Source organism: Ovis aries, chromosome 3, assembly GCF_016772045.2.
Source record: "Ovis aries strain OAR_USU_Benz2616 breed Rambouillet chromosome 3, ARS-UI_Ramb_v3.0, whole genome shotgun sequence".
NCBI lineage: Eukaryota > Metazoa > Chordata > Mammalia > Artiodactyla > Bovidae > Ovis > Ovis aries.
The window spans coordinates 204,629,842-204,657,663 of record NC_056056.1 but is presented as its reverse complement, the minus strand read 5'-3'; the positions used below and the strand labels follow the sequence as shown (position 1 = coordinate 204,657,663).

The 27,822-nt window shown below is 41.6% G+C and overlaps 1 protein-coding gene across 4 annotated transcripts in view; it reads right to left on the bottom strand.

Moving 5' to 3' along the window:
• Nucleotides 1–258: 258 nt before the first annotated feature.
• STYK1 (serine/threonine/tyrosine kinase 1) overlaps nt 259–27,822 on the bottom strand; it is a 53,647-nt gene continuing 26,083 nt past the window's right edge. For 2 of the 4 annotated variants that reach the window (XM_012175353.5, XM_042247524.2), the window contains exons 2-11: nt 23,097–23,198; nt 21,825–21,943; nt 21,022–21,153; nt 18,176–18,442; nt 13,963–14,144; nt 13,341–13,424; nt 9,418–9,626; nt 7,072–7,112; nt 6,102–6,198; nt 259–2,183 (exon numbers count right to left, since the gene is read on the bottom strand). In XM_012175353.5, the coding sequence (XP_012030743.2) occupies nt 1,979–2,183; nt 6,102–6,198; nt 7,072–7,112; nt 9,418–9,626; nt 13,341–13,424; nt 13,963–14,144; nt 18,176–18,442; nt 21,022–21,153; nt 21,825–21,943; nt 23,097–23,173 (1,413 nt within the window). In that variant the 5' untranslated portion in view covers nt 23,174–23,198 and the 3' untranslated portion in view covers nt 259–1,978. Of the gene's footprint in view, nt 2,184–6,101; nt 6,199–7,071; nt 7,113–9,417; nt 9,627–13,340; nt 13,425–13,962; nt 14,145–18,175; nt 18,443–21,021; nt 21,154–21,824; nt 21,944–23,096; nt 23,199–25,847; nt 26,006–27,822 lie in introns of all 4 variants that reach the window. The other 2 variants (XM_042247525.2, XM_027967867.3) reach the window with 2 other exon arrangements.

Genomic DNA, 27,822 nt, shown 5'->3' with positions numbered 1-27,822 from the left:
GTCAAGAAGATCCCCTGGGGAAGGAACCCATTCCAGTATTCTTGCCTGGGAAATCCCATGGACAGAGGAGCCTGGGGGGCTACAGTCCATGAAGTCACAAAAGAGTCAGACACAACTAAACAACAACAATTTGTACTATACCATCATCTTTAAGTGTGCACGGCCTTGCAATGTGACTGACAGACCAAGGTTCTCTTCTTGGTCACCACAGATGTTAAATGAAAAATACATGAAGGAGAACCTAGGATAGTAAAGGGGTGGGTAAGGAAATTAATATTTATTGTCATATAGTATGTGCCACATGTGGTACAAATAACACCCTTTCATTCCATTCTCACAACAATCCTGTGAAGTAAGTATTATCCCCTTTTTACACATGAGGAATCTTTCTGACAATGTAGATTGTCTCCTGAATTTTCCTGTTGACATTAATTCACATTTATTTACTTTCATCCTCCTTATTGTCAAGATAAGGGTTATATAACCCAAAATGTATACTTTCACTCAATAAATATTAATTTAATGAAATAAGTTTCACAGTACATTATTGAATGATTGAAAATCAGAACCTACCATCCTTCTATCTCAGGTTGCATCTTTTTCTAGCACTCCTTGAAGACATCCTGAGCTAGTGAGCACCCTTGCTGGTTTCCACATTTCCCATTTAATAAATACATACAGTCAATTCATCATCAGCCCTATTGGACTCTCTGAGCTCAGTCTCCATAGTCTGATTTGTCATTGTGCAGTCACCCAGTCATGCCCAGCTCTTTGTGATCCCATGAACTGCAGCACGCCAGGCTTCCCTGCCCTTCGCTGTCTTTCTGACTTTGCTCACTCATGGCCATTGAGTCAGCGATACCAAGCAACCATCTCATCCTCTGTTGCCCCCTTCTCCTCCTACCCTCAATCTTTCCCAGCATCAGGGTCTTTTCCAATGAGTCGGCTCTTCGCATCAAGTAGCCAAAGTACTGGGACTTCAGCTTCAGCATCAGTCCTTCCAATAAATAATCAGGATTGATTTCCCTATTCTAACAGGGACCAGAAAGCCACCTGATGGATGATACATAACCAATGCTCATGAAATCACCCCTCCAGCTTCTAGTTAGAATAGTACCAACAGGATTTACCTATTTCAGACTTAGATAAAAGGGGACTGTATTTCTCCATATAAGGTGAGCTTATACCTTAGGTAAGTAAGTAAAGTCACTCAGTCGTGTCCGACTCTTTGTGACCCCGTGTACTGCAGCCCACCAGGCTCCTCAGTCCATGGGATTCTCCAGGCAAGAATACTGGAGTGGGTTGCCATTTCTTTCTCCAGGGGATTTTCCCAACCCAGGGATCGAACCCAGGTCTCCCGCATTGGAGGCAGACGCTTTAACCTCTGAGCCACCAGGGAAGCTCAGAAATCTTCCTTAATGGTTCTCCTTCATCCCTGCACAAACGGGCCAGAAATGAAGAACTCTATGACCTTCCTCTCCCTTCTCTGTGAAGGATGGACCTTGGTCCTCATCTATACTCCTGAGCAAATAGAACCTTTCATTTTCTTCTCATCAATTTCTTTTCAACTTTCTCTTCCCTCATTTGATTCCAATTTTCTGGACCTTACTATAGTCTAGATAAAGGTACGTTTTGAAGGAAACAAGCCTGTGGTAGGAGGAACCAACTTATCTATGCCATGTTGCAACAAAGATTGCAAATCTGTAAAACCTCCCTTGCATGGACACTGTCCAACCCATCTACCCTGTGTCTTCAGAATTGGGATGACAGAAATGAAACTGCATTTCTCCGTCTCAAGGGTACATGGTGAGGGCAGTCTCATCCAGCATCATTTCAGGCTTCTAGGGAAATGTGTAGGGGAAGATTCAAGATCCATGTCCCATTTCTCCCTTTAACTCCCACTAGAAAGTCTTTGTTCTTGGAGGAACTGGTTTCAAGAGTATACGATCTCCCCAGAGCGGGTGTTGTCCCAGGACCTTCATAAGATGCTGTAGCAGTAGGAGATACTCTCCACGCTGATACCTGCCACAGCTGCATACAGTTCAGGTACCACCAGCTCTGGTACTTGCAACACAGCCTTGTCATTTGCACTTTGAGCAGCAGTTTCGAGACACGAGTGTAGCTTTCTAAGTGAGGGGCGGCTGTCCTCACTCCAGCGCCAGCAGGACTTCATGAGACCATACCTGAAAGGAACAAGAGAAACTGACTTCCTTGACAAGGCAAATGCTTGAAAAACATGCTTCTTCGCTTACAAATCTTAACAAAAGGACCCTACAATTCTGTAATCTATTCATCACCCTGTCCCATACTCTTCCCAGAGAATACTATTCCTTCTCACCTTCCTACATACTGAATCTCTTAATATCTTAACCTTTTTTTATAACAGGAATGACTGATGATTTTTTTCTACTGTAACTTTTATTATGGAAAACATTGAACACACATAAATGTAGAGAATAGTTATACTAGTCACACGAATAGTATACTAGTTAATACTAGTCGATAGTTATACTATGGGCTTCCCTAGTGGCTCAGTCAACAAAGAATCCTTTTTTTTTTTACATGAATGCAAAGTTTTTTACATGAATGTGAATTCACATGAGTTCCTTTATTCACTAGAATCTTCTAATCCTATTTCATCACCTTATTCTTTTTCTTTTCCTTCTTTTAAAAATTTGGGATATAATTGGTTTATGGGCTTCCCTCAGGGCACAGATGGTAAAGATTCCAATACAGGAGACCCAGATTCGATCTGTGGGTCGGGAAGATCCCCTGGAGGAGGGCATGGCTGCCCACTCCAGTGTTCTTGCCTGAAGAATTCCATGGTCAGAGGAGCCTGTCGGGCTACAGTCCATGGGGTCAATGTCATGTTGGTTTCTGCTGTACTACAACCAGTATGACAAAACAGTTTTGTTTTTTTTCATTACCAAAAACTCTTTCAGAAGTTGAGTGTTACCCGAGAGAGCGAGCGCAATCATCGGACCATTGAGGCCGAGCCCAGGCCTCTGGAAGAGCCGAAACACGAGACCAAAAAGCTCAAGAATCTTTCAGAGTATGCCCAGACGCTGCAGCTGGGTTGGAACGGGCTTCTGATGTTGAAAAACAGCTGCTTCCCGACATCTATGCACATCCTAGACGGGGACCAGGGGGTGATCAGCAGTCTCCTCAAAGACCATACTTCCGGGAGTAAGCTGACCCAGCTGAAGATTGCCCAGCGCCTTCGCCTGGACCAACCCAAGCTCGATGAGGTCACACGGCGCATCAAGCAGGGGAGCCCCAATGGCTACGCAGTGCTCCTGGCCACGCAGGCGACCCCCAGTGGGCCTGGCTCTGAGGGGATGCCTGCGGTGGAGCCTGGCCTACAGAGGCGGCTTCTCAGGAACCTGGTCTCCTACTTGAAACAGAAGCAGGCTGCAGGGGTGATCAGCCTGCCAGTGGGTGGATCCAAGGGCAGAGACAGCACAGGCATGCTCTACGCCTTCCCGCCCTGTGACTTCTCACAGCAGTACCTCCAGTCAGCGCTGAGGACACTGGGCAAGCTCGAGGAGGAACATATGGTGATAGTCATAGTAAGAGACTCGGCCTAGCCCAAGCCTGGCTGCGCCAGCCTGTCTGTCACTCAAGCAGTTACTTTAAAGTCTGACCGCGGCTGCCCTGCACCCCCTGGCCCATTGTACACCCTTGATTTGAATTCTCTGCTGGGTTACTCCATTTCATTTGGTAGGGGACCAAAGTCCTATCTCCCCACCAAAAACTAAGTTCTTAGGTTTGGGTTTTTTTTGTTTTTTGTTTTTTTTTTTTACCGTGATGAGAAGGGACTCCTGTCGTGTCGGCTTCTAGTGTATGAAATACTGTCTGCTGTGTTCTGTATTTTTTAGTTTTTGACTAACTGTATGGAAAATTGTCAGTAAAGCCTTTGTCAGAGGATGGATTTTAAAAAAAAAAAAAAAAAGAAGAAGTTGAGTGTTTTCATTCTACATATTATGAATTTACATCATTCCAGACCTGATACCTGCTATAACTGATCTACCACTATGAGCTACATTACAACAGGGGAAAATAAGAAGATATGGAATAACATGATTCATACTAATTTCAGATACTGTAATCAGATAGTTCTTTCCATTAGTCCAGGTCATTTTCTCCCTTTATTATTTAGCTTCCCCAGGAAATGGCCTTAGATAGATGTATTTACCACCTTCAGTCTGTCTTTGTTTCAATCCAGTTTCTAGAGAATGTGTAACTCAGTCTGTTATCAAACACTCTTTATCAAGTCTCATTACCACCCAAGAACAGCACTTTCCTACCATTCATCTTATAAAGTCAGCATCCTACGCCCCAGCTTCTTACCACATAGGCCTTGCTTTAACAGGAGCCCTCTCCTCCTCCTAAGACAACATCTAGCTATGCCCCAGACATGGTTAGTAACACCCAGCTTTTTCTTTGCTTATGCTCTGCCCGAGGCATTAATATCCTCTCCCTGGTTATTCTTTGCTAATGGTATAAGTAGGAATTTTTAATTCCTTCTCTTATAACCTGTGTTTCCCATACGCTTTAATGTTGTACCATTAGACTTTGTATAAGATGTTACGTTACTCTACTAATACTGATAACATTTACCAAGAACATACTTATTATAAAAGGCATGGTGCGCTTAGTCAACTATTCAGTCATGTCTGACTTTGCAACCCCACAGATTGTAGCCCACACCAAGCTCCTCTGTCCATGGGATTTTCTAGGCAAGAATACTAGAGTGGGTTGCCATTTCCTTCTCCAGGGGATCTTTTCGACCCAAGGACCCAACCTGAGGTCCTCTGTCTCCTGCATTGCAAGCAGATTCTTTACCCACTGAGCCATCAGGGAAGCCCAAAAGGCATGGAAGGGAAACTTAACATGCATTATTTCATTGCAGCCTCACAATTACTTTGAGGTAGAACTATGATTTTACCTGTTTTAAGTTAAGTAAACAATGTAACATATAGGACTTAAGACTGAAATGTGTCTTTTTGACTATGACATGAATCTGAGTTTTTAACCAGTCTACTCATTGCTTCACACTTTCTGTTAATTTTCATATTATTTCAGGTATTCCTCATCCAAATATTACATGGTTCAAGATCAGGTACTTTTTCAGTTAAATGTCTCTGCCTATCCCCAGTATCAAGGACAGCCACACACACATATATATATATATATATAGCCTACAAGAAATATTTGTCAATAATTTCATTCTAGTATACCCAGCCAGTATCATCACTATCCTATGTGTATATAAGTATATATAGTTATGATTTTTAGCATTTTTAATATGCTTGATACAATTACTGTTTGTATTTGTGGGAAACTCAGGTGCTAGAAAGTCACCTTTTCAGTATTGAAGAATTTACAAAATAACAGCAATTTAAATAGAAATGTATATCAATATATTATCTCCTGCTTTCTTAAAAATAATTGAAGCCTTTCTTACAGTCTATCATAACCTGCTTTGTACTTTATTGTTTATGAAATTCTGCATGTAATTTTTACTTTTCTGCTTCTATGTTAGTTCACCAACTGTCCCTTTCTGCTGGCAATTTGATATCTTCCTTCTGCTGTCTAATTTCTTCTCACTGTCTTTCTTTTGATGGGCTTCCAACATGCTTAGAACCAGGAAAATTTTTTTAAGTTAGATATCAAATAAGAACCAGTGAGTAACTGTGGATTTTATGACAATTATATTAGAACTGAAGCTGGTAGTCTCTGAGACTGACATTTATATAGCTAAAACAGTGCTGTACCTGCCCTGGATTTTGTCTGTTTTAAAGATTCCAGAGGAACTAAACTTTAACAATGTTAGCAAATCTAAATTTATAATATGGCATTCAGTGGCTACCTCCATATTGTATATGTGTGTGTTTGTGTTTTTGCATGTATACACACACACACATACACACACACAAATGTAAAGACACATATACACATATATATGAGCAGATGTATTTTCTGCATAGGTTTGGTTTAAGGTTGTACCTTAGCACATAGAGGACAGCTGAGGATCATCTGAGCCACTTTACAAAGGGCATGACTGATAAAGAGCAAAAAAGATTTTAAAAGCCACTTACATGGTGTGTGTGCAGCTACTGGGTCTCTCCATGATTTGCCCTCTTTGGAGATGCTGTAGGATATTGGTAGGAGGGACTTCAGGATATGGAGGTGCCCCTGTTGGTATGGAAAGAGACAAGTAAGACAACTTTAGAGTCTTCTAGATTATAAATTATAACCAACACTATAATCCATCCACCTGGACTAATCACCTACAAAAGTAGGAAACCTAATAGGCATAATATAGTTGATCCCTGGTGATCAGATAAGGGTATACTTGGAGAATTTTGGAGAAAGGAGATGTTGGGGGAGGGAGACCTGATAATTTAGGAAAATGGCAAGTCTTTAGGAATGTAACAAAATAAAGCCGAGCGAGAAATAAGACCTGCCCTCTACTTCTCAAACAAGAGAAAGTGCTGCAGTTTCTCAGTCAAATGGATTAATAAATCTAAAGACAACATTTTTATATTTATGCAAGATCAGCCTAGGGGTTTCCCAGGTGGCACTAGTGGTAAAGAATCCGCCTTCCATTGCAGGAAACTCAAGAGATGTGGTTTTGATCTCTGGGTGGGGAAGATCCCCTGGAGAAGGAAATGGCAACCCTCTCCAGCAATAATTTGCCTGAAAAATTCCATGGACAGAGGAACCTGGCAGGCAACAGTCCATGGGGTTGCAAAGAGTTGGACACGACTGAGCAACTGAGCACACACAAGGTCATCCTTGGAATACTGCTTGGATTTTAAAATATGCCATGGAATTGTTAACGTCTTGGGGGAAAGAAAGAGGAAGGAGGGAGACAGATAGGGAGGGAATCATGATTTTATAAGACTACCTCAAAAATCAAGCTTGGATTCTGAAAATGTGTCAGCTCAGTTCAATCTTCAGCAATTGTGTCAAAACCTCTTTTCACAGCAAATGCCATCTACCACACAAATAAACATCCTTGCATATTTCTATAGGGGTGCACACTACTTTGGGGACTCTCCTTACCTAGAGTCACCATCTCGTACAGCAGGATCCCAAAAGACCAGCTGTAAAAGGAACAAAGCTGTTTACTTCATTTTTATTTCTGCCTTTCATAAAGATAGCTCACTTAAATACCAGAGACCTTCAGTAAGAAACCCATGACACCAATACAGTATACTAACACATATATATAGAATTTAGAAAGATGGTAATGATAACCCTGTATGCAAGACAGCAAAAGAGACACAGATGTATCGAACAGTCTTTTGGACTCTGGGAGAGGGAGAAGGTGGGATGATTTGGGAGAACGGCATTGAAACATGTATAATATCATATAAGAAATGAATCGCCAGTCTAGGTTCGATGCAGGATACAGGATGCTTGGAGCTGGTGCACTGGGATGACCCAGAGGGATGGTATGCGGAGAGAGGTGGGAGGTGGGTTCAGGATTGGAAACACGTGTACACCCGTAGCAAATTCATGTTGATGTGTGGCAAAACCAATATAATATTGTAAAGTAAACATAATAATAATAAAAAAATTAAATTTAAAAAATAAAAACTAAAAAAAAAGAAACCCATGACAATGGCAGTTAATGGGAATCAAGGATGATTGGTAGAATAAGCAATGTAGTTATGCCATTAGAAAATATTTCTGGAAAAAAAAAAGAAAAAGAAAGTATTTCTGTCCAGTCCCCTTAGAATCTAATTTGCCCGAGAGCTCGATTTATGTCTCCTTTCTGCACATTAATAGATATTTACTATTATTTGTTAAATATTACATATGAATAGATATTACACATTAATAGGTATTTGCACATTAATAGATATTTACTCTTACTTGTTAAATGCCATGAGTGCTTATGCAAATGCAAACATATTCATTCAAACATATAAAAATTCCCCTGTGTATCTTTTTCATCTTTTCTATTCCTTCCTGCTGAAATTCCAGCTTTTATTCTTAGTTTAAGGCCAAGCAGGGTTTTATCATTTGTCTACTATTTCCTCAGTAGATCTAACTGCCCAAACCTAGGTAAAACATTAACAGAGCAAGTTTTATACATAAATGGAGTAAGTAGTTGCCTAAACAATATGATTTGAGAGACATATGTTTCATTATTCTACAGCATCATTGTGAAATGAGCAGTATCTCCCAAGGGAGTTAATTACTTTCAGACCTCTATTGAAAAGCAGATATTAGTGAAACAGCAATGAAATGAAAAATCAGTGTCTTAATAGATTCACCACATTAACTGATGTTCTAAATTTCCCCTGAAGCCCCTAACATTCAAGGCTGGTAAGATATTTTGTATTATACCTACCTGCTCCTCCAAGCAGGTGAGTCATATGGTTACCAAAAGTCAATTGTAATTCTTCGCAATCCTGTTTATGCCAATCATACATATAACTATAACTATGCAATCAATTACATACCATGTGGATTGATTATATACACATGCCAAAAGCCTAAGCTCCCTGAAAACTAGGTTGAATGCTTTGAAAACATTCTCTAAAATCAAGCCGCTAAAAAGAGAGTGTTGTCGAACTGTGTGAGACAATTGTAGAAAACTGGGGGAAAATTAACAATAAATGCCTGCAGTCAAACTGCATCACAATTGTTTCATACAAGAAATACAACATGTAACTTCAATTAGCATAGCACGTGTAGCCTCTTGGCCTTCCTCTGAAAGACTGATAAATAAATATCCATTTATATGTTTTAAGTTAAAATAAATTGAGTATATAAACACATATATACATGGGCTTCCCTGGTGGTGCACCTGCCTGCCAATGCAGGAGAGGTAAAATATAGGGTTTGATCCCTGGGTCAGGAGGACCCCCTGGAGGAGGAATAGGCTACCCAACTCCGGTATTCTTGCCTGGAAAATTTCACGGACAGAGGAGCCTGTCAGTCAGATACAACTGAAGCGACTTAGCACAACCCATACATATATATATATATGTAAATATATATATATTTTTTCTTTTTATTTTAATAGCTCCTAGTTTAAACTTTTGATTAAGTGGATCTGCCTCTTTCAGATAAAACTAGATAAAGAGATAAAACTCTCCCAAATCAAATCCTCAGATATTGGTGTGAATAATCTACTCATTTTTCATTTTTTTCTCCAAATTAAGGCCTCTAATCTAACACAGAGGGAATACTTCAGGAGGCACTAAAAAGGATTGCAGACAGCTGCCAAATATGAGCTCTGCCACATAACACACATTGTTGCTTGAGAGTCTGTCTGACTTCAAAGCAGAGACTTCATGCGTAGACTTAATTGACAATAGACCCAGTCATGTTCACAGGCAGGAGGACGCTGAAATCAAGACAGGAGGAACTCCACGGGGCAGGAACAAACCGTACATGTCTCCTTTGATGCCAGCTGGTTTCAGCAGAAGCCGTTCTGGGGCAAGCCACTTGAGAGGTACGACGCGACTGGAGGAGATGGCCCCTCGGGAGTGAACTTCATAAGCCAGGCCCAGCCCACAGAGCTTAGCAGTGAGGTCACACTGGATCAGAATATTCCTGGCCGCCACGTCGCCATGGAACAGACGCTTCTCCTGGAGAAATTCCTGTCAAGGTGAGGTCAAAATGCATCAGCTCTCTGAGGTCGTGGCTTGGGTCCCAGATAAAATGAAGCAGATCCTCAAAAAGACATTTTCTACCCTGAACAAGCTGCATTAATAATGACATATCCATTCTCCCCCAAACTCCCTCCCATCCAGGCTGCCGCATAACACTGAGAGTTCCCTGTGCTCTACAGTAGGTCCTTGTTGGTTATCCATTTTAAATATAGCAATATGTATTTGTATCCCTGAGTCCCTTTGTCGTCCACCTGAAACTATCACAACATTGTTTATCAGTTATACTGCAATACAAAATAAAAAGTTTAATAATAAAAAAAATTCACATGTCATGTCCACACAGGTACTAAGTGGCAGTGACCAGAACCTAATATTCTAATTCATGAGAAGCACAATACTTATAATGAATCAGACATGTTGGCATTGTGTTTAAGATCAACAAACTGATACCAGAAATTCATTCTTTAAAAAAATAATAAAAACTTTATTATTGAGTGGTTTTAGGGTAAAAACAATGTTGAGTGGAAAACCCAGAGCACTCACGCCTCCTGCCCCTTAGTTTCCTCTATTATTAACAACTTGCATCACTGTGATCCATTTGTTACAACTGATGAACCTATGTGCTCAGTTGCTCAGTTGTGACTCTTTGCAACTCCATGGACTGTAGCCCACCAGGCTCCTCTGTCCATGGGATTTCCCAGACAAGAATACTGGAGTGGTTTGCCATTTCCTCCTCCAGGAGATCTTCCTGATACAGGTATCAAACCCAAGCCTCTTCTTGCATCTTCTGCATTGGCAGGCAGATTCTTTATGACTGTTCCATTTGGGAAGCCCTATGTGCTTAGTCGCTCAGTTGGGTCCGACTCTTTTTGATTCCGTGGACGGTAGCCCTCCAGGCTCCTCTGTCCATGGGGTTCTCCAGGCAAGGATACTGGAGTGGGTTGCCATGCCCTTCTCCAGGGGATCTTCCCAACTCAGGAATCAAACCAGGGTCTCCTGCATTGCAGGCAGATTGCTTACCAGCTGAGCTACCAAGGAAGCCCTATACAGGTACACTGTTTTCAGCTGGAGTCCAGAGCTTACAAAAGGGTGCACTTTTTGTGTTTACATCCTCTGGGTCTGACATTGATCCATACATTTTTGATACATTGATATACCCTTTTTATTTCTGAAGACAAATTTATTAGTAAATATACTAGCTTTGCTTTAAACACACAAATCAAGAATAGCAAACTGAGCAAATGAGCCAAATAATATTCATACTGGGTTTGGAAAATAAAATCTCATATTCTGAATCCAGCCCTGGCCTGATTTCACATTTTTCTGAAACACTGGGCTGGAGGAAGCACAAGCTGGAATCAAGATTGCTGGGAGAAATATCAATAACCTCAGATATGCAGATGACACCACCCTTATGGCAGAAAGTGAAGAAGAACTAAAAAGCCTCTTGATGAAAGTGAAAGAGGAGAGTAAAAAAGTTGGCTTAGAGCTCAACATTCAGAAAACTAAGATCATGGCATCTGGTCCCATCACTTCATGGCAAATAGATGGGGAAACAGTGGAAACAATGGCTGACTATTTTTCTGGGCTCCAAAATCACTGCAGATGGTGATTGCAGCCATGAAATTAAAAGATGCTTACTCCTTAGAAGGAAAGTTATGACCATCGTAGACAGCATATTCAAAAACAGAGAAGTTACTTTGCCAACAAAGATCCATCTGGCCAAGGCTATGGTTTTTCCAGTGGTCATTTATGGATGTGAGAGTTGGACTATAAAGAAAGCTGAGCACCGAAGAATTGATGCTTTTGAACTTGGTGTTGGAGAAGGCTCTTGAGAGTCCCTTGGACTGCAAGGAGATCCAACCAGTCCATTCTAAAGGAGGTCAGTCCTGGGTGTTCTTTGGAAGGACTGATGCTGAAGCTGAAACTCCAATACTTTGGTCACCTGATGTGAAGAGCCAACTCATTGTAAAAGACTCTGATGCTGGGAAAGATTGAAGGTGAAAGGAGAAGAGGGCAGCAGAGGATGAGATGGTTAGATAGCATCACCGACTCAATGGACATGAATCTGAGCAAGCTCTGGGAGATAGCAAAGCATGGGGAAGCCTGGCATGTTGCAGGCCATGGGGTTACAAAGAGTCAGATACAACTTAGTGACTGCACAACAACAATGCATAGCAAAACTGTCACAATAGTAAATTTATATACAATTTTACATCATCTCATTTTGTCCCTAAAGTAACTAGATGGGGTAAGTTAGGGAAGTAGCTTTCCGATAAATCTGAATGATTACAACAAGGCCACATAGATATTAAGTGACCAGAGCCAGGTATTCTAATTCATAGAAATATTACAAATTCTACTAATACTTTTTAGTCCAGAAGTAAAAACCCACTCCAGTATTCTTGACTGGAAAATCCCATGAACAGGGGATCCTGAAGGGCTGCAGTCCATGGGGGTCACAAAGTTGGACATGACTTAGGTACTGAGCATACACGCAAATCAGAACTACCTGAAAGCTTTATAAACTCATAAGGTTTTAACTCTGGATTTACTTAACCAAAATATAGGAAGAGGAGCCTGGTAATCCATATTTTTAAGAAGTATCAAAATTATTCCAGCACAGCCAAGAAGGTGTTTGAGAACCACTGTACCTGGATGACATTGATAAGACATGTGGGATCCTAGTTCCCTGGCCAGGGATTAAACTCGTGCCCCTTGCATCAGAAGTGCAGAGTCAACCACTGGACCACTAGGGAAACCCTTATTTAGGTTAGTTTAAAATAAAGAAATTATCTCATTTTCACCCCTTTCTTATTCCTCCTCTTCCACTTGTTCTTTGTTCCTTTTCAAGTATATTGCAATTCCTGTCACGTTCAGTATTACAGCAAGTCTCCTGCCTAACACATTCTGAGCTAGTATTTCTTGTTCTTCAGGTATAAATTATAAACATCCTTCTGGCTCTGTAGCCTTTCACCCATTTGTTTTCTCTTCCCGACTCTTCTACCGATTCATCTTTTCCTCTTTTACATCTGGTAATAGTATATATAGGGAAGGATGAGAAGGGGGCAGCAGAGGATGGGGTGGCTAGATAGCATCACCAACTCAATAGACATGAATTTGAGCAAACTCTGGGAGATAGTGGAAGACAGAAAAGCCTGGCCGGCTACAGTCCATACAGCTGCAAACAGTCAGACACGACTGAGTGAACAACATGTGGACATAATAGCTGTTGGCCCTGGTGCTTTTACCTTTAAGACTGAGAAACCTTTCAAAACCCTTCTTGGGACTACCCAGTAGTCCAGTAGTTGGGTCCAGTAGTTAAGATTCTGTGCTTCCTGGGGCACAGGTTTGATCCCTGGTTGGGGAACTAAGATCCTGCATGCCTCATGGTGTGTCCAAAAAAAAAATTATTTTTTAATAAACAATAAAAGAAATAAAACCCTTCCTGTTTCTTCTAGAAACCCTAAACCGACCACTTTCTACCTAGAATGACAAATCCTGAATTATAGTATCTCAATAATTTCAGATAGAGAAAACTGAAAACTATTTATCGATGCTTGAGTTTCTGCCCCTAACTTCCATCAGATTTCGTTTACAATATATACCCCATTTGAGAACATAAATATAAGAAATATGACATTAAATACCAGGCTAACAACAAAGATCACTGCCATCTGTTGGCACTTCTCCAAGCCTTACCAAAGCCAAAAGGACCTGCTTCCCAATGTGATATATTTGTTTCTCTGTGAGGTCATAGGGAAGACCATCCATGGTCATCACATCCTAAAGAGATAAAGAAGAAGGCTTTACATCAAAATGACATGAACAGATCTAAAGGGAAAATAGGGAAAGAAATATTCTTAAATGCAGTTACTGACGCTAAGGCAAAGACACAAAAATATAAGGACTTGGGAATTCCTTTGGCAATCCACTGGTTAGGAACCCACACTTTTACTGCAAAGGGCCTGGGTTCGATCCCTTGTCGGGGAAGTTAGCTCCCACTAACCACATGGCACGGCCAAAGATAAATAAATAAAAATTTAAAAACTAAAAAAAGTACAAAAGCTAAAAGATTCAAGAAGAGACAGTATGAGAGATTCCCAGGCATGCAGAGGAGTGCCATGATTTACTGGATCAGGAAGACAATAAAGAATGTAGGTGAATAGCAGAATGAAGGAAGAACAGAATTTGTCAGGCTAATTGGTATGTGCACAGCTATCAACCAGGTCAAGCCTTTCTTCCTAGTCAGGCTAATTGGTATGTGCACAGCTAATTGACCAGGTCAAACCTTTCTTGCTAACACCTCTGCCCCACCACTCACCCGGCGACAGGTCCAGAGAAAGCTGAGCAGGTCTCCCTGGGCCACATCCTCCAGTACCATGTAGAGCGGCAGCCTGTCTGTGCAACAGCCTTCCAGATGTACCAGGTTTTTGTGCTTCCCCAAGTATTGATAGAATTGGATTCGTCCTAAGAAATCCTGCACCTCTTGAAGCCCAGTTGGTTCTGTGGAGGACAGAAGAACCATGGGGAATGAGCAGTCAGAGTGCCAATAAAGTGGGGAGTATGAGGCAGGAAGCAACCTCAGAGATGGTAAATTTCAAGGCCTCAAAGGCGAATGAGCGTACACCAAGAGTAAACAGAAAGGGGATCAATTAGATGATCTTCGATGTCACTGTTCTTTTATCAAAGGTAACATAGAACCACAGTTCTTCAGAACTAGTTAGACTTTCCTCTGCCTAATAGACGACTGTTCTGCTTACATTAAAATATTACCACACATACTATTTTCTTCTTGTTTAGTCACTAAGTTATGTCTGATTCTTTTGGGACCTCATAGACTGTAGTCAACCAACCTCCTCTGTCTATGGAATTCTGCAGGCAAAAATACTGGAATGGGTTGCCATTTCGTTCTCCAGGGGATCTTCTTGACCTAGGGATCGAACCTGTTTCTCCTGCATTGCAGATGGATTCCTTACTGCTGAGCTACATGGAAGCCCCTGACTATAACATCAGCTAAGTTGCTCAGTCATGTCCGACTCTGCGACCCATGAATCACAGCATGCCAGGCCTCCTTGTCCATCACCAGCTCCCAGAGTTCACTCAAACTCACGTCCATCAAGTCGGTGATGCCATCCAGCCATCTCATCCTCTGTCATCCCCTTCTCTTCCTGCCCCCAATCCCTCCCAGCATCAGGGTCTTTTCCAATGAGTCAACTCTTTGCATGAGGTGGCCAAAGTACCGGAGTTTCAGCTTCAGCATTAGTCCTTCCAATGAACACCCAGGACTAATCTCCTTTAGGAAGGACTGCTTGGATCTCCTTGCAGTCCAAGGGACTCTCAAGAGTCTTCTCCAACCCCAAGTTCAAAACCATCAATTCTTCGGCACTCAGCTTTATTCACAGTCCAACTCTCACATCCATACGTGACCACTGGAAAAACCATAGCCTTGACTAGACGGACCTTTGTTGGCAAAGTAATGTCTCTGCTTTTGAATATGCTATCTAGGTTGGTCATAACTTTCCTTTCAAGGAGTAAGTGTCTTTTAATTTCATGGCTGCAATCACCATCTGCAGTGATTTTGGAGCCCAGAAAAATAAGGTTTGACACTATTTCCACTGTTTCCCCATCTATTTGCCATGAAGTGATGGGACCGGATGCCATGATCTTAGTTTTCTGAATGTTGAGCTTTAACCCAACTTTTCCAGTCTCCTCTTTCACTTTCATCAAGAGGCTTTTTAGCTCCTCTTCACTTTCTGCCATAAGGGTGGTGTCATCTGCATATCTGAGGTTATTGATATTTCTCCTGGCAATCTTGATTCCAACTTGTGCTTCCTCCAGCCCAGCGTTTCTCATGATATACTCTTCATAGAAGTTAAATAAGCAGGGTGACAATATACAGCCTTGACGTACTCCTTTTCCTATTTGGAACCAGTCTGTTGTTTCATGTCCAGTTCTAACTGTTGCTTCCTGACCTGCATATAGGTCTCTCAGGAGGCAGGATAGGTGGTCTGGTATTCCCATCTCTCTCAGAATTTTCCACAGTTTATTGTGATCCACACAGTCAAAGGCTTTGGCATAGTCAATAAAGCAGAAATAGATGTTTTTCTGGAACTCTCTTGTTTTTTCAATGATCCAATGGATGTTGGCAATTTGATCCCTGGTTCCTCTGCCTTTTCTATTCCAGCTTGAACATCTGGAAGTTCACAGTTCACGTACTACTGAATCCTGGCTTGGAGAATTTTGAACATTACTTTACTAGCATGTGAGATGAGTACAATTGTGTGGTAGTTTGAGCATTCTTTGGCATTGCCTTTCTTTGGGATTGGAATGAAAACTGACCTTTTCCAGTCCTGTGGCCACTGCTGAATTTTCCAAATTTGCTGGCATATTGAGTGCAGCACTTTCACAGCATCATCTTTCAGGATTTGAAAGAGCTCCACTGGAATTCCATCACCTCCTCTAGCTTTGTTCATAGTGATGCTTTCTAAGGCCCGCTTGACTTCACATTCCAGGAAGTCTGGCTCTAGGTGAGTGATCACACCATCATGATTATCTTGGTATGAAGTTCTTTTTTGTTCAGTTCTTCTGTGTATTCTTGCCACCTCTATTTAGTATCTTCTGCTTCTGTTAGGTCCATACCATTTCTGTCCTTTATTGAGCCCATCTTTGCATGAAATGTTCCCTTGCTATCTCTAATTTTCTTGAAGAGAACTCTACTCTTTCCCATTCTGTTCTTTTCCTCTATTTCTTTGCATTGATCACTGAGGAAGGCTTTCTTATCTCTCCTTGCTATTGTTTGGAACTCTGCATTCAGATGCTTATATCTTTCCTTTTCTCCTTTTCGCTTCTCTCCTTTTCACAGCTATTTTTAAGGCCTCCCTAGACAGCCACTTTGCTTTTTTGCATTTCTTTTCCATGGGGATGGTCTTGATCCCTGTCTCCTGTACAATGTCAGGAACCTCAGTCCATAGTTCATCTGGCATTCTGTCTATCAGATCTAGTTCCTTCAATCTATTTCTCACTTCCACTGTATAATCATAGGGATTTGATTTAGGTCATACCTGAATGGTCTAGTGGTTTTCCCCACTTTCTTCAATTTAAGTCTGAATTTGGCAATAAGGAGTTCATGATCTGAGCCACAGTCAGCTCCTCGTCTTGTTTTTGCTGACTGTATAGAGTTTCTCCATCTTTGGCTACAAAGAATATAATCAATCTGATTTCAATGTTGACCATCTGGTGATGTCCATGTGTAGAGTCTTCTCTTGTGTTGTTGGAAGAGGCTTTTTTCTATGACTAGTGTGTTCTCTTGGGAAAACTCTATTATCCTTTGCCCTGCTTCGTTTTGTACTCCAAGGCCAAACTTCCCTGTTACTTCAGGTGTCTCTTGACTTCCTACTTTTGTATTCCAGTCCCCTATGATAAAAGGGACATCTTTTTTGGGTGTTAGTTCTAAAAGGTCTTGTAGGTCTTCATAGAACCGTTCAACTTCAGCTTCTTCAGTGTTACTGTTGGGCTTGGATTACCGTAATATTGAATGGTTTGCCTTGGAAATGAACAGAGGTCATTCTGTCATTTTTGAGATTGCACCAGGTACTGCATTTCGGACTCTTTTGTTGACCATGATGGCTACTCCATTTCTTCTAAGGGATTCCTGCCCGCAGTAGTAGATATAATGGTCATCTGCATTAAATTCACCCATTCCAGTCTGTCTAGTTTATGACTGTAACCTAGATATTAATATTTTGTTGAAGGAATAGAAAACTAATGGTTGATATATATATATATATAGGTTCAAATTTCATATTCTCATTTGATGCGTAAAGAATGACTTTCTGACAGAGCTTTACAGATTTGAAGTATAAGGAATCCAGGATGGTGAGCAGGTTACAAATATATTTGACTATTATACAGATTAAGCTGAGGTGACAATCTTCTCCCAAACCTCAATATTCTAACCCCAAAAAAGATCTGTATTCCGCTGCTTTCTTAAAGCACTCTGCTTCTGTTTTGTTTGCTTGTTTTCTTTTGTTTGCTGGAGAAATTTTTTATTGTTCCTTCTGCTTTTAATTACATTCAATAAAAACAGCAATGATAAAAAATGGTATCACACATTAAAGTATTATCACTTCTAGACCTTTTGATTATGATTCTTGCTAATCCTATCTTTGTTCTGTTTTATGTATCCATCATTACTGGTCCACATCATGAGTATCAATCCAAAAGAAAATGAAGTATCTGGAAAAGAAATCAAATAGTCAAGAAAAATGAAGAAACAACCTCAAAATCCTCATCCAAGAAATATTCAATAGGCAAAAAGTTAGTTTTAACAAGGTTAAGCTAGGGAAAAACCCAAAGAAGAACTTTTCTGTTCTTGAATTTTTACTTTCTGTTCCCTTCTTATGGTGGGCCAGCTGTGGTCACAACTATCTGCTGATTAACATCCTAATGTCTGAAAATCCTGTTAGCATTCCCTGTTGAGGGTTCACAGTAAAAATGTTAAAAGAGGAAAAGAAGTGCAATACTCCTCCTTTTACCTTTTAAAGTCTTGAGGACCACACTCTTGGGCTTCGCAGGGCTCCCAGTGTGTATCGTGGTGCGATAGATGGCCCCATAGCTACCACTGTGGATTTGCTCCAGAGCTTCAGAGAGTTGCTCCCGGGGTACCTGCAGCTTAGCCAGGACTTTTGCAGAGGTTTGCAGAAGGCTTTCCACCGAGGTCTCCTCAAGTGGTACAAACACAGTCCCCCCAGGTCCTGCTGCTTCCTGGCTTAGGTTCCCAGATGGAGGCACATGGGCAACACCTAAAACAAAGAGGTGACACCAAACAGCTTTTTCCTGGCCCCAGGGACTCCAGGAAATCAGAACCTCAAACAAACCAGCAAGAAGTCCCTTCAGAAATGGTCTCTCTTGGGTCAATGTGAGGTACCTTCAGGTGCTTCTCAATGAACCAGCATCAACACAAACCTCGTAGAATATATGCCATAATCCCATTACTTCTAAGGCAACTCAAGATGGACCTCTGAAAACTGGTAAAGACATTTCTGTTCAGTCTTTCTCAGAATTCCAGTTCAGTATGAGTAGAGTCTAGAGACAATTCAAAAAGCTACTGAATACATCCTCAAACCACGGACACCTAAAAGTGGTGATAACAGCGAGGGGAACTATCATTTCAGTCAATACAGTGACTTTCAAGGGTGAAACAGAGGTATGGATAAGTACTCAACTCTAAGCTAAAGTTATTCCTCTTCCCTCAAGTTGTCCCCAAAATCAAATTATTCCACATTTCCCAGAGTCTCAATCAAGAAAGTCTTAGATTTCCCTGGCAGTCCAGTGGTTACGGGCTTCACTTGTAGCTCAGTCGGTAAAGAATCTGCCTGCAATGCAGGAGACCTGGGTTAGATTCCTGGGTGGGGAAGATCCCCTGGAGAAGGAAATGGCAACCCACTCCAGTATTCTTGCCTGGAAAATCCCATGGACAGAGGAGCCTGATAGGCTACATACAGTCCATGGAGCTGCAAAGAGTGGGACACAAGTTAGCGACTAAACAACAACATTGAAATCAGTGAGCCTGGAACCAAGTGAGATAATAAGAGGGTTATAGGAGATGAGGCCAGAGAGGACTCTGATCATGTTAGGCCACTGAAAGAATTTAATCTATTTTTCATTCTAAGATGAGATGCTACTGGAGGTTTCATGCAGAGAATTAACAGGGCTCACTTAGGCCTTAAAAGAATCATTCCACTGCTCTGAGGAGAACAGACCGTGAAAGCATACAGGCAGAAGCAGGGAAACTAGATAACGGTGTATTACAATTTTTTATGAGAGGTGAGGGTGACTTGAGTCTATTTTGAAAGTTCAGTTAAACAGGATTTGCTAATAGATTGGATACAGAATGTGAGAGAAAGAGGAGGCAAGGACATGTTCAGATTTCATTTAGACTTCATTTTACATTGAACACATAGCGAGCTGGGCTTGCCATTTATTATGACAGGGAAGACTATGATGAGGAAATTGTGAGGGAATTTCAGGACTTCTGTTTTACATACGCTATATATTTTAACTGTGGCGCTGGAGAAGACTCTTGAGAGTCCCTTGGACTGCAAGGAGATCAAATCAATTAATCCTAAAGGAAATCAATCCTGAATATTCATTGGAAGGACTGTTGCTGAAGCTGAAGCTCCAATTCTTTGGCCACTTGATACGAACAGCCGACTCATTGGAAAAGACCCTGATGCTGGGAAAGATTAAATGCAAAAGGAGAAGGGGTTGACAGAGGATGAGATGGTTAGATAGCATCACCAACTTAATGAACATAAACTTGAGCAGACTTGGGGAGATAGGAGAGGACCGGGAAGCCTGGTGTGCTGCAGTCCATGGGTCACAAAAAGTTGGACATGACTTAAGTGACTCAACAACAGCAACAACAACAAATAAGAAAATTAGGATACAATTTAGAGAAGGAGAAGGGATCCACCACTCTAGAGATTCATATTGCTGTCAGGATTTTTTTCCCTTCTTTTTTCTCTGAGTTTTCCATTCAAGCTGACTCTCTTTCATCATATGCTCAGTGATATTCCAGAATAGCATGTTATCATCTCTTACCTCGTGCTTTAAAGACTATTATGGGACTTCCCTGGTGGTCCAGTGTTTAAGAATTTGCCTACCAATGGAGGGGATATGGGTTCAGTCCCTGATCCAGGAAAATTCCACGTGTCACAGGGCAACTAAGCCTGTGCACCACAACTTCTGAGCCTGAGTGCCCTACAGCCCATGTTCCACAACAAGAGAAGCCACCAGAGTAAGTCCATGCACCACGACGAAGGGTAATCCTTGCTGGCCAAAACTAGAGAAAGCCAGGAGCAGCAGTGAAGACCAGAACAATCGTAAATAAATTTTTTAAAATCATCAAGGAAAAGAAAAACTATTATTAATCCTTTACATCAGAAATTCCAGAAGCATGAAATAGAGGTGGAATGTATTATAGAGTAAAATGTCATCCTTCGAAGCTCATTACAAAGCCTTTGGCTTTATCCCCAGGCTTCCTCCCCAGTCCTTAGACACTCACATGGCCAAAGATTTAATGGTGCAATAGGACAAAGAAAACAGAAAGAGGTTATATGAGGCTTCTCTTGCCTTCTCTTCTTTCAGCTAACAAGAAATTCTGAAATTTCTTGTTATATGAGTATAAGAAGTTCATATATTGACGTTCAACTCATGACATTCCTAAGAAAGGATCGCCTGCTGCTCTCAACTCCACAGGAGGGGACCCATACCCTCTATCTCATCAGAGTCCTTGAGATTTGAGCTCACTGAAGCTTGTGTCTTCTTTCCTACCATCTCCATCTTTCCCAAGTCACTGCCCAGACTGTTTGAATCTTACCTTGAGGTCCTGGAGACTGTTGGGCTCTCTGTCCTTTGATAAAAAGCCACAGGATGACGCCAAGCAGGATGAAGAAGGTACCAACTAGGAGGGTTGGGATGATGATGATTTCATACTGCTGTTCCCGGATAACTAGGTAGGAGATCAAGCAAGAAGAGATTGAAGAAGCCCCCTAACTGGACTCCCCCTCTCCTGAGTCTTCAGCTCACCATATGTGACATGATTATCTCTTCTTTCTGATTCCTCTACCGTAATTAAGATCAGCTCCCTGATCTGAATCCCTATGCCCCTGTTTCTCAGCCCAGCAAGTATACCCTGTGCCTCCTCTCTCATTTTTCCTGCTGAAATGAAAATGCAGTACATTTTTATCTCTGATTGCCACTCTCCCCCACCCTGCCCACCTCCTTCAAAGAAAATGCTCCCTAGCACCAATTCCTTTCTCACCACTCTCTTCATTTTATTAGAAATCAAATGATCTTTCTTCCAGAATCTCTTCAGATCTTGTGCATGCAGGCTAAGTCACTTTAGTTGTGTCTGACTCTGTGCCACCCTATGGACTGTAGCCCACCAGGCTCCTCTGTCCATGGGATTTTCCAGGCAAGAATACTGGAGTGGGTTTGTCATGCCCTTCTCAAGGGAATCTTCCCAACTCCGGGATCAAACCTGTGTCCCTCAGGTCTCCTGCCTTGGCAGGTGGATTGTTTACCTCTAGCGCCACCTGGGAAGCCTTGTTCTGAAGCCCTCTTCAGATGTTAATCTCCATCAAAAATCAGAGGGCGGATCTCTGTATCACTTGTACTTACTACACAACTTGTCACTGAGACTGCATTCCAACAGCATCCGCATCACGCCCCTCTCATTTCCCATCACAACGCAGTGGTCCACTCCGGCGCTTGACCCCTTGAGGATGCACAGGGCACCACTGAGAATGATTCCCAAGGATTGAGTTGTTTTGACAAAAATAAAATGGAGCACACACAGAACTTTAAAACACCTCTCCAGATCACTGGTTATTAAGTATCGGGCCACCTGGAACTCTCTGAGCCACCAATTCATCTCTGTCTATCTATCTGATATTCAAAAGGGAAGAAATTGTTTCTTCCTGCCGTTTTCATTTTATACAGCTAATCCAGCCTTGATCTGGTCTGATCCGTTCGTGCCATTGTTTCTCAAATTATTTTAAAGCCTCCCCTCCTGCCCTAGTCTCCCGCTCTGATGATCAAGTTCACAAACGATGTAAAATTGTGGTTCATGGGAACAGATATGGGAAAGATTTATTTCCCTAGCAGTCCTTAAGCAGGTCTAATTTTCTTTTTCTGTGTATCTCCTAATTTTTTAAACAAAACACTTAATTTCATTTTACACAAACCTAATTCAGACCATGAACAAATAGTTGGTGGATTTCAAGAGAGATGAGTTATACACTTGCTTTCCTTCTCTGACATACCCCTCCACTGCATTCTCACTACTAATGAGCAGATAGCAGCTGTGAATAAAACTATTTAGCTTTGCAGCTCTTGAAGCTTCCTCTGTTCTTCATATAAATATAGACACAGACACTCATTCTTACCAGGGTATGGGTTAAAGAAAGTGTCAGTGCTAAGCTCTCTTCTCTCTCTCTCTCTCTCTTTTTTTAAACAAAAAGGAAATATATTCATGATTCAAAAATAAAACTACAAAATGGTATACCATGAAAATCTTTTTTCTACCCCATCTTTCTCCATCTATCCAGTTCCCAATTCCCCTTCAAGGAGACTATAGTTACCAGTTTCTTGTTAACCTGGCCAGAGATTCTTTATATGGTTATACTCTACACAATCAGCATATGCTGTGTTTAGTCGCTTAGTTGTTTCCAACTCTTTGTGACCCCATGGATTGTAGCCTACCAGGCTCCTCTGTTCAAGAAGATTCTCCAGGCAAGAATACTGGAGTGGGTTGCCATGCCCTCCTCCAGGGGATCTTCCCGACCCAGGGATCGAACCCACTTCTCTTACATCTCCTGCATTAGCAGGTGGGTTCTTTACTTCTAGTGCCATCTAGGAAACCCTATCATTGATACTAATAACCACTAATACCTTATTGAGGCAGAGTGTCTCTGTTCTGGAAACACATATGCAAAGAAACCTCCCAGCCAGTTGAATCTTCTTTTCATTCTTCCTGGAGCTCCATGAGTTTGTCTGAGGGAATGAAAATTAAACAATTTCCTTACAACTCAGAAGGCAGACAGGTGTGTGACTGGTTGACAGAAGCCTAAGTCAACAGAGGAGTAGCCAGGAGGAACATCCCAGAGAGAAAAGGAAAGTTTGATTGTCTTATCTGTGGGTTTGCACATAGCGAGGTATCTATGAAGTTAATGAATTATAAGATAGCAAAGTCCCTCTGATCTAGTTTGTGAGGCAAAAAGGCAAGTTGAGAGTTCCCACAATTCCACAAGACCACATGAAAGGGAAAACACTCTGTAAGAAACAGCAAGCCTTGAAAAAGGATAGAGAGAACAAGGTCCTAAAAATAAAACGTTAGCTCAGCCAGGACAATCAAACATAATTTGAAAACGTCATTCTGATTCTTATTTTCCTTTCCACTTACTTCCTTTTCAGTGCATTATCAGAGGTAATTATTTTTATTCAGGGAGCAGCCAGTTAAACGAGTTTGACTCTAGGAAGTTAGTCCTGTGAGTACCTCTCTTACCACGCACAGGAGAAAGAAAGGGGCAGGTGACAGCCAGCTCCAGCTCGTGAGCTCTGCCCAGAAACCAAACTACACACCCACTGACACATACTTGAGCACAAAACATAAAGTCTTGTGTAAGTGTCCCCACATAGAGTTGCTCAGGGTGGAAACCCCCAGTGACAACACATAGCCACGCACACCTATGTCCAAAGACCCAAGTCCATGCTCAAACCCTTTCACTTAGATGTCACACTTATACAGAGCATTCACCTTTGGATGCAACGTGACCTTCTATTTCATTTCCAGAGCAAGGTTCTCATGATCAGTTTTATTTGATCAGCCCTTTGTGGGCTTCCCTGGAGGCTCAAAGGTTAAAGCATCTGCCTGCAATGCGGGAGACCTGGGTTCATTCCCTGGATCAGGAAGATCCCCTGGAGAAGGAAACAGCAACCCACTCCAGTATTCTTGCCTGGAGAATCCCTTGGACAGAGAAGCCTGGCAGGCTATAGTTGATGGGGTCACAAAGAGTTGGACACAACTGAGTGACTTAGTCCAGCACACACAGCACAGAATTCAAAGACACGGCTTAATAACAGGTAGCAATCCGATGAAACTGGACACTGGAGCAAGGAGATAAACTTATATTCTGTTGTTGTTTAGTCGCTAAGTCATGTCTGATTCTTTGAGCCCTCCAGGCTCCTCTTTCCATGGGAATTTCCCAGGCAAGAATACTGGAATGGTTTGCTATTTCCTTCTCCAGAGGATCATCCTCACCCAGGGATTGAACCTGCATCTCCTTCATTGGCAGGCAGATACTTTACCAGTCAGCCATCATGAAAGTCCAATAGGATATATAGAGAAAGATATATATACATATGTATATATGTATATATATATGTATATATGTATATATATTAGATCATGGGAAAGAGCACCTACTTGGATTCCCTTCAGTGACTCCCTTCAGTTACCTTTTACTTAAAGGTCTATCCATTTTGTTGCAACTGGTGGAATTTCATTCTTTTTAATGGTTGAGTAATTATTTTATTGAAGATATATAAGCATGTGTTTCTGCAAATAAAGTACCCTTGTTTCACACGAGACTTGGGTCCCTCGCATCCTTCTTTTCATTGACTCCAGTCCCTAGGTCCTGGTCTGTAAAGACCATAACAAAATAGGAATTGGCTCACAAGGCTATGGAGGCTGAGAAGTCCTACAATCTGCCACCTGCAAGTTGAAAACCAGGAAATCTGAGACCATAATTCAACCTGAAGCTGGAGGCCAGTAAACAGGGGTTACAGGGTCTGAACTCCAGATTCTCCTTATGCCAACATCGCATGGTCTTAATCACTGAAGCTTTGTAGTATGTTTTAAAATAATTAAGTTGTGGGGATTCCCTGATGGTCCAGTAGTTAAGACTCAGCATTTTCACTGCTAAGGGTCTGGATTCAATCCCTAGTCGGGAAACTAAGATCCTATAAGCTGCTCAATGTGGCCTCCCCTTGAAAAAATTCAAATTATTAACTGAGTCCTACAGCTTTGTTCTATTTTTGAAGATTGCTCTGGATACTTTCAATCCCTTGTGTTTCTTTTTAAATGAATTTTAGAATCAACCTGACTATCCCTAAAAAAAAAGGCCATCTGGAATTTTGGCAGAGACTACATTGACTGTATCTATCAACTTGGGAAGATTGTCATCTTAACAATATTAAGTCTTCCTCCTTCCTATGGGATGTCTTTCCATTTATTCTGTTCTTGCTTCATTCCCTTCAATGATATTTTGGAATTTTCAGTGTACCAGTCTCATTTGCTATCAATAGCATTTACAGTTCCGTGGCCTTGAGAGGATAATTAGAATCTGTGTATGACTGGGAGATACCACTGAATGTTCTGTCTCTGAGAAAATCAGTTCTAGAACAGGTTGGACAATACATGCCTTCTAGAAGCTGGCTAGACATGCCATATATAAGATAATAGAAGCCCACTACTGATCTTTCGTATATCTGGATAATTACACCGACTGTAGAGGACCACTTTCTGTGGCTCTCAATGTTAGAACCCAGTTTCTTTCTTTTTTTTGACTGTCCTGAGTTGGTGTAAATCTCTTAGGATGCCATGAATTGGTGGGACTAGAGAGGGTATCCAAAGAATCATACCTCTAAATTCCTACCAAAAGGGACTTAAGACCACCTTCCAATGCAGGGGGTGCAGGTTCGCTCCCTGGTCAGAGAGCCAGATCCCATATGCCACAACTAATTTTCCTTGCCACAACTAAAGGTTCCATGTGCCACAACTTGGTGACATTGGTGAAGACCTGGTGAAGCCAAATAAACAAACAAATATTTGTTAAATGAATAAATAAATAGCTTTCCAGATGTTTGTACAATAAGCTCTTTACAATGATTACACTTTGGCCAGAGAAATATATACTATACCAAATAAATGTATCTAATTTTTAAAGAATGTACACCTGGTATACACATATATCTATGAAAGCCTACAGGAAACCTTACCACACAGAGCCTACCAAAGCACTCAGATCATAAAATTCTTATATTCACTTGTAACAATATTTCTCTCTACATCATTTTTGTCTCTGCCATTCTCTCTGAATACTAATATATAAATTCCCTGGTGGTTCAGTGGTAAAGAATCTGCTTGCCAGTGCAAGAGATGCAGTTTCGATCCCAGGGTTGAGAAGACCCCATGAAGAAAGAAACGGCAACCCACTCCAGTATTCTTGCCTGCAGAATCCCATGGACAGAGGAGCCTGGTGGGCTACAGTCCAGGGGCCACAAAGAGTGAGAAACGACTTAGCGACTAAACAATATTCAATGATCACCTGACCGCTTGCCCATTCTGTGTCAAGCTAAGAAGAGGTACAAAACCTCCTGGGATGACCCTTCCTATGGGTCCAATACTAACCCACCTATTAGAAGAATGTCCTAAATCTGTGACCAAACTCTGTCTCCTTCAACTATATCTCACTATGATAAAAGAAAAATGTTGGCTACTTCTTCTTCTCTTAATTGGACTGTAAAATCCTTAGGGATATAAAACACTCCTATATGCCTTATGCTTTCATGCCATTGCCTCTGAAATTACTTTTAAAGGCTCCCCTCCCATCCACGACTCCAGCTCCAGGGCTCTAGTAAATGTTGACAGCACCCGTCTGAACAACAGTGGTCAGTGGTTTACGGGGGGAAAACTCTACCTCCCCTACAGTCCTTGAAAGTGAAAGTGTTGGTCGCTCAGTCGTGTCCGACTCTTTGTGACCCCATGAACTGTAGCCTGCCACCCTCCACTGTCCATGGGATTCTCCAGGCACGAATACTGTAATAGGTTAAGCTGGTCTAGTTTTCTTTGACTGTTTCTCATTTCTTTTCTAAACAAAACATTTAATTTCATTTTTAATATTTATTTATTTATTTATTTGGCTGCTCCAGGTCTTAGTTGTAGCACTCAGGATCTTTATTTGTGGCATGTGGGATCTAGTTCCCTGACCAGGGATCAAACCTGGACCCCCTGCATTGGGAATGCTGAGTCTTAGCCACTGGACCACCAGGGAAATCCCTAACTTCATTTTTATACAAAGTAATTCAGACAATGAATAAAGAGCTGGAAGACTTCAAGCTCTCTCTTCAGTGCCATGTATTGCTAAATGCAGGGCATTGGAATCAAGGGTCCAGTGAGGCTGTGAAACTGTTAATTCTGATAACTGTATTTGATGACTGGAAAATATGTACATAGCCTACCTACAGTTTATACATACCTATGGTGCCAAATCTCCCAGGCAGGACTCTAATCAAAACAACATTACTGCTTTCGTGGCTATCCTTCCTTGTCTTTTCTCTTTTCATTTACTTCTGAATTTCTATTAGCATATTAAAAAGTGTAGTTTGGGACTTCCTTGGGGGTCCAGTGGTTAAGAATCCACTTCCACCACAGGGACAGGGAAGGGGGGTAGGGAGGGAGCTTCCCTCGTGGCTCAGTGATAAAGCACCTGCTGCCAATGCAGGAGACGCTGGTTTGATCCTATAGGATCTTATGGAGCCTGTCCCCTACAGCCAGGGAGTTGCAACTGCTGAGCCCACACACCTAGAATCTGTGCTCTGCAACAAGAGAAGCCAC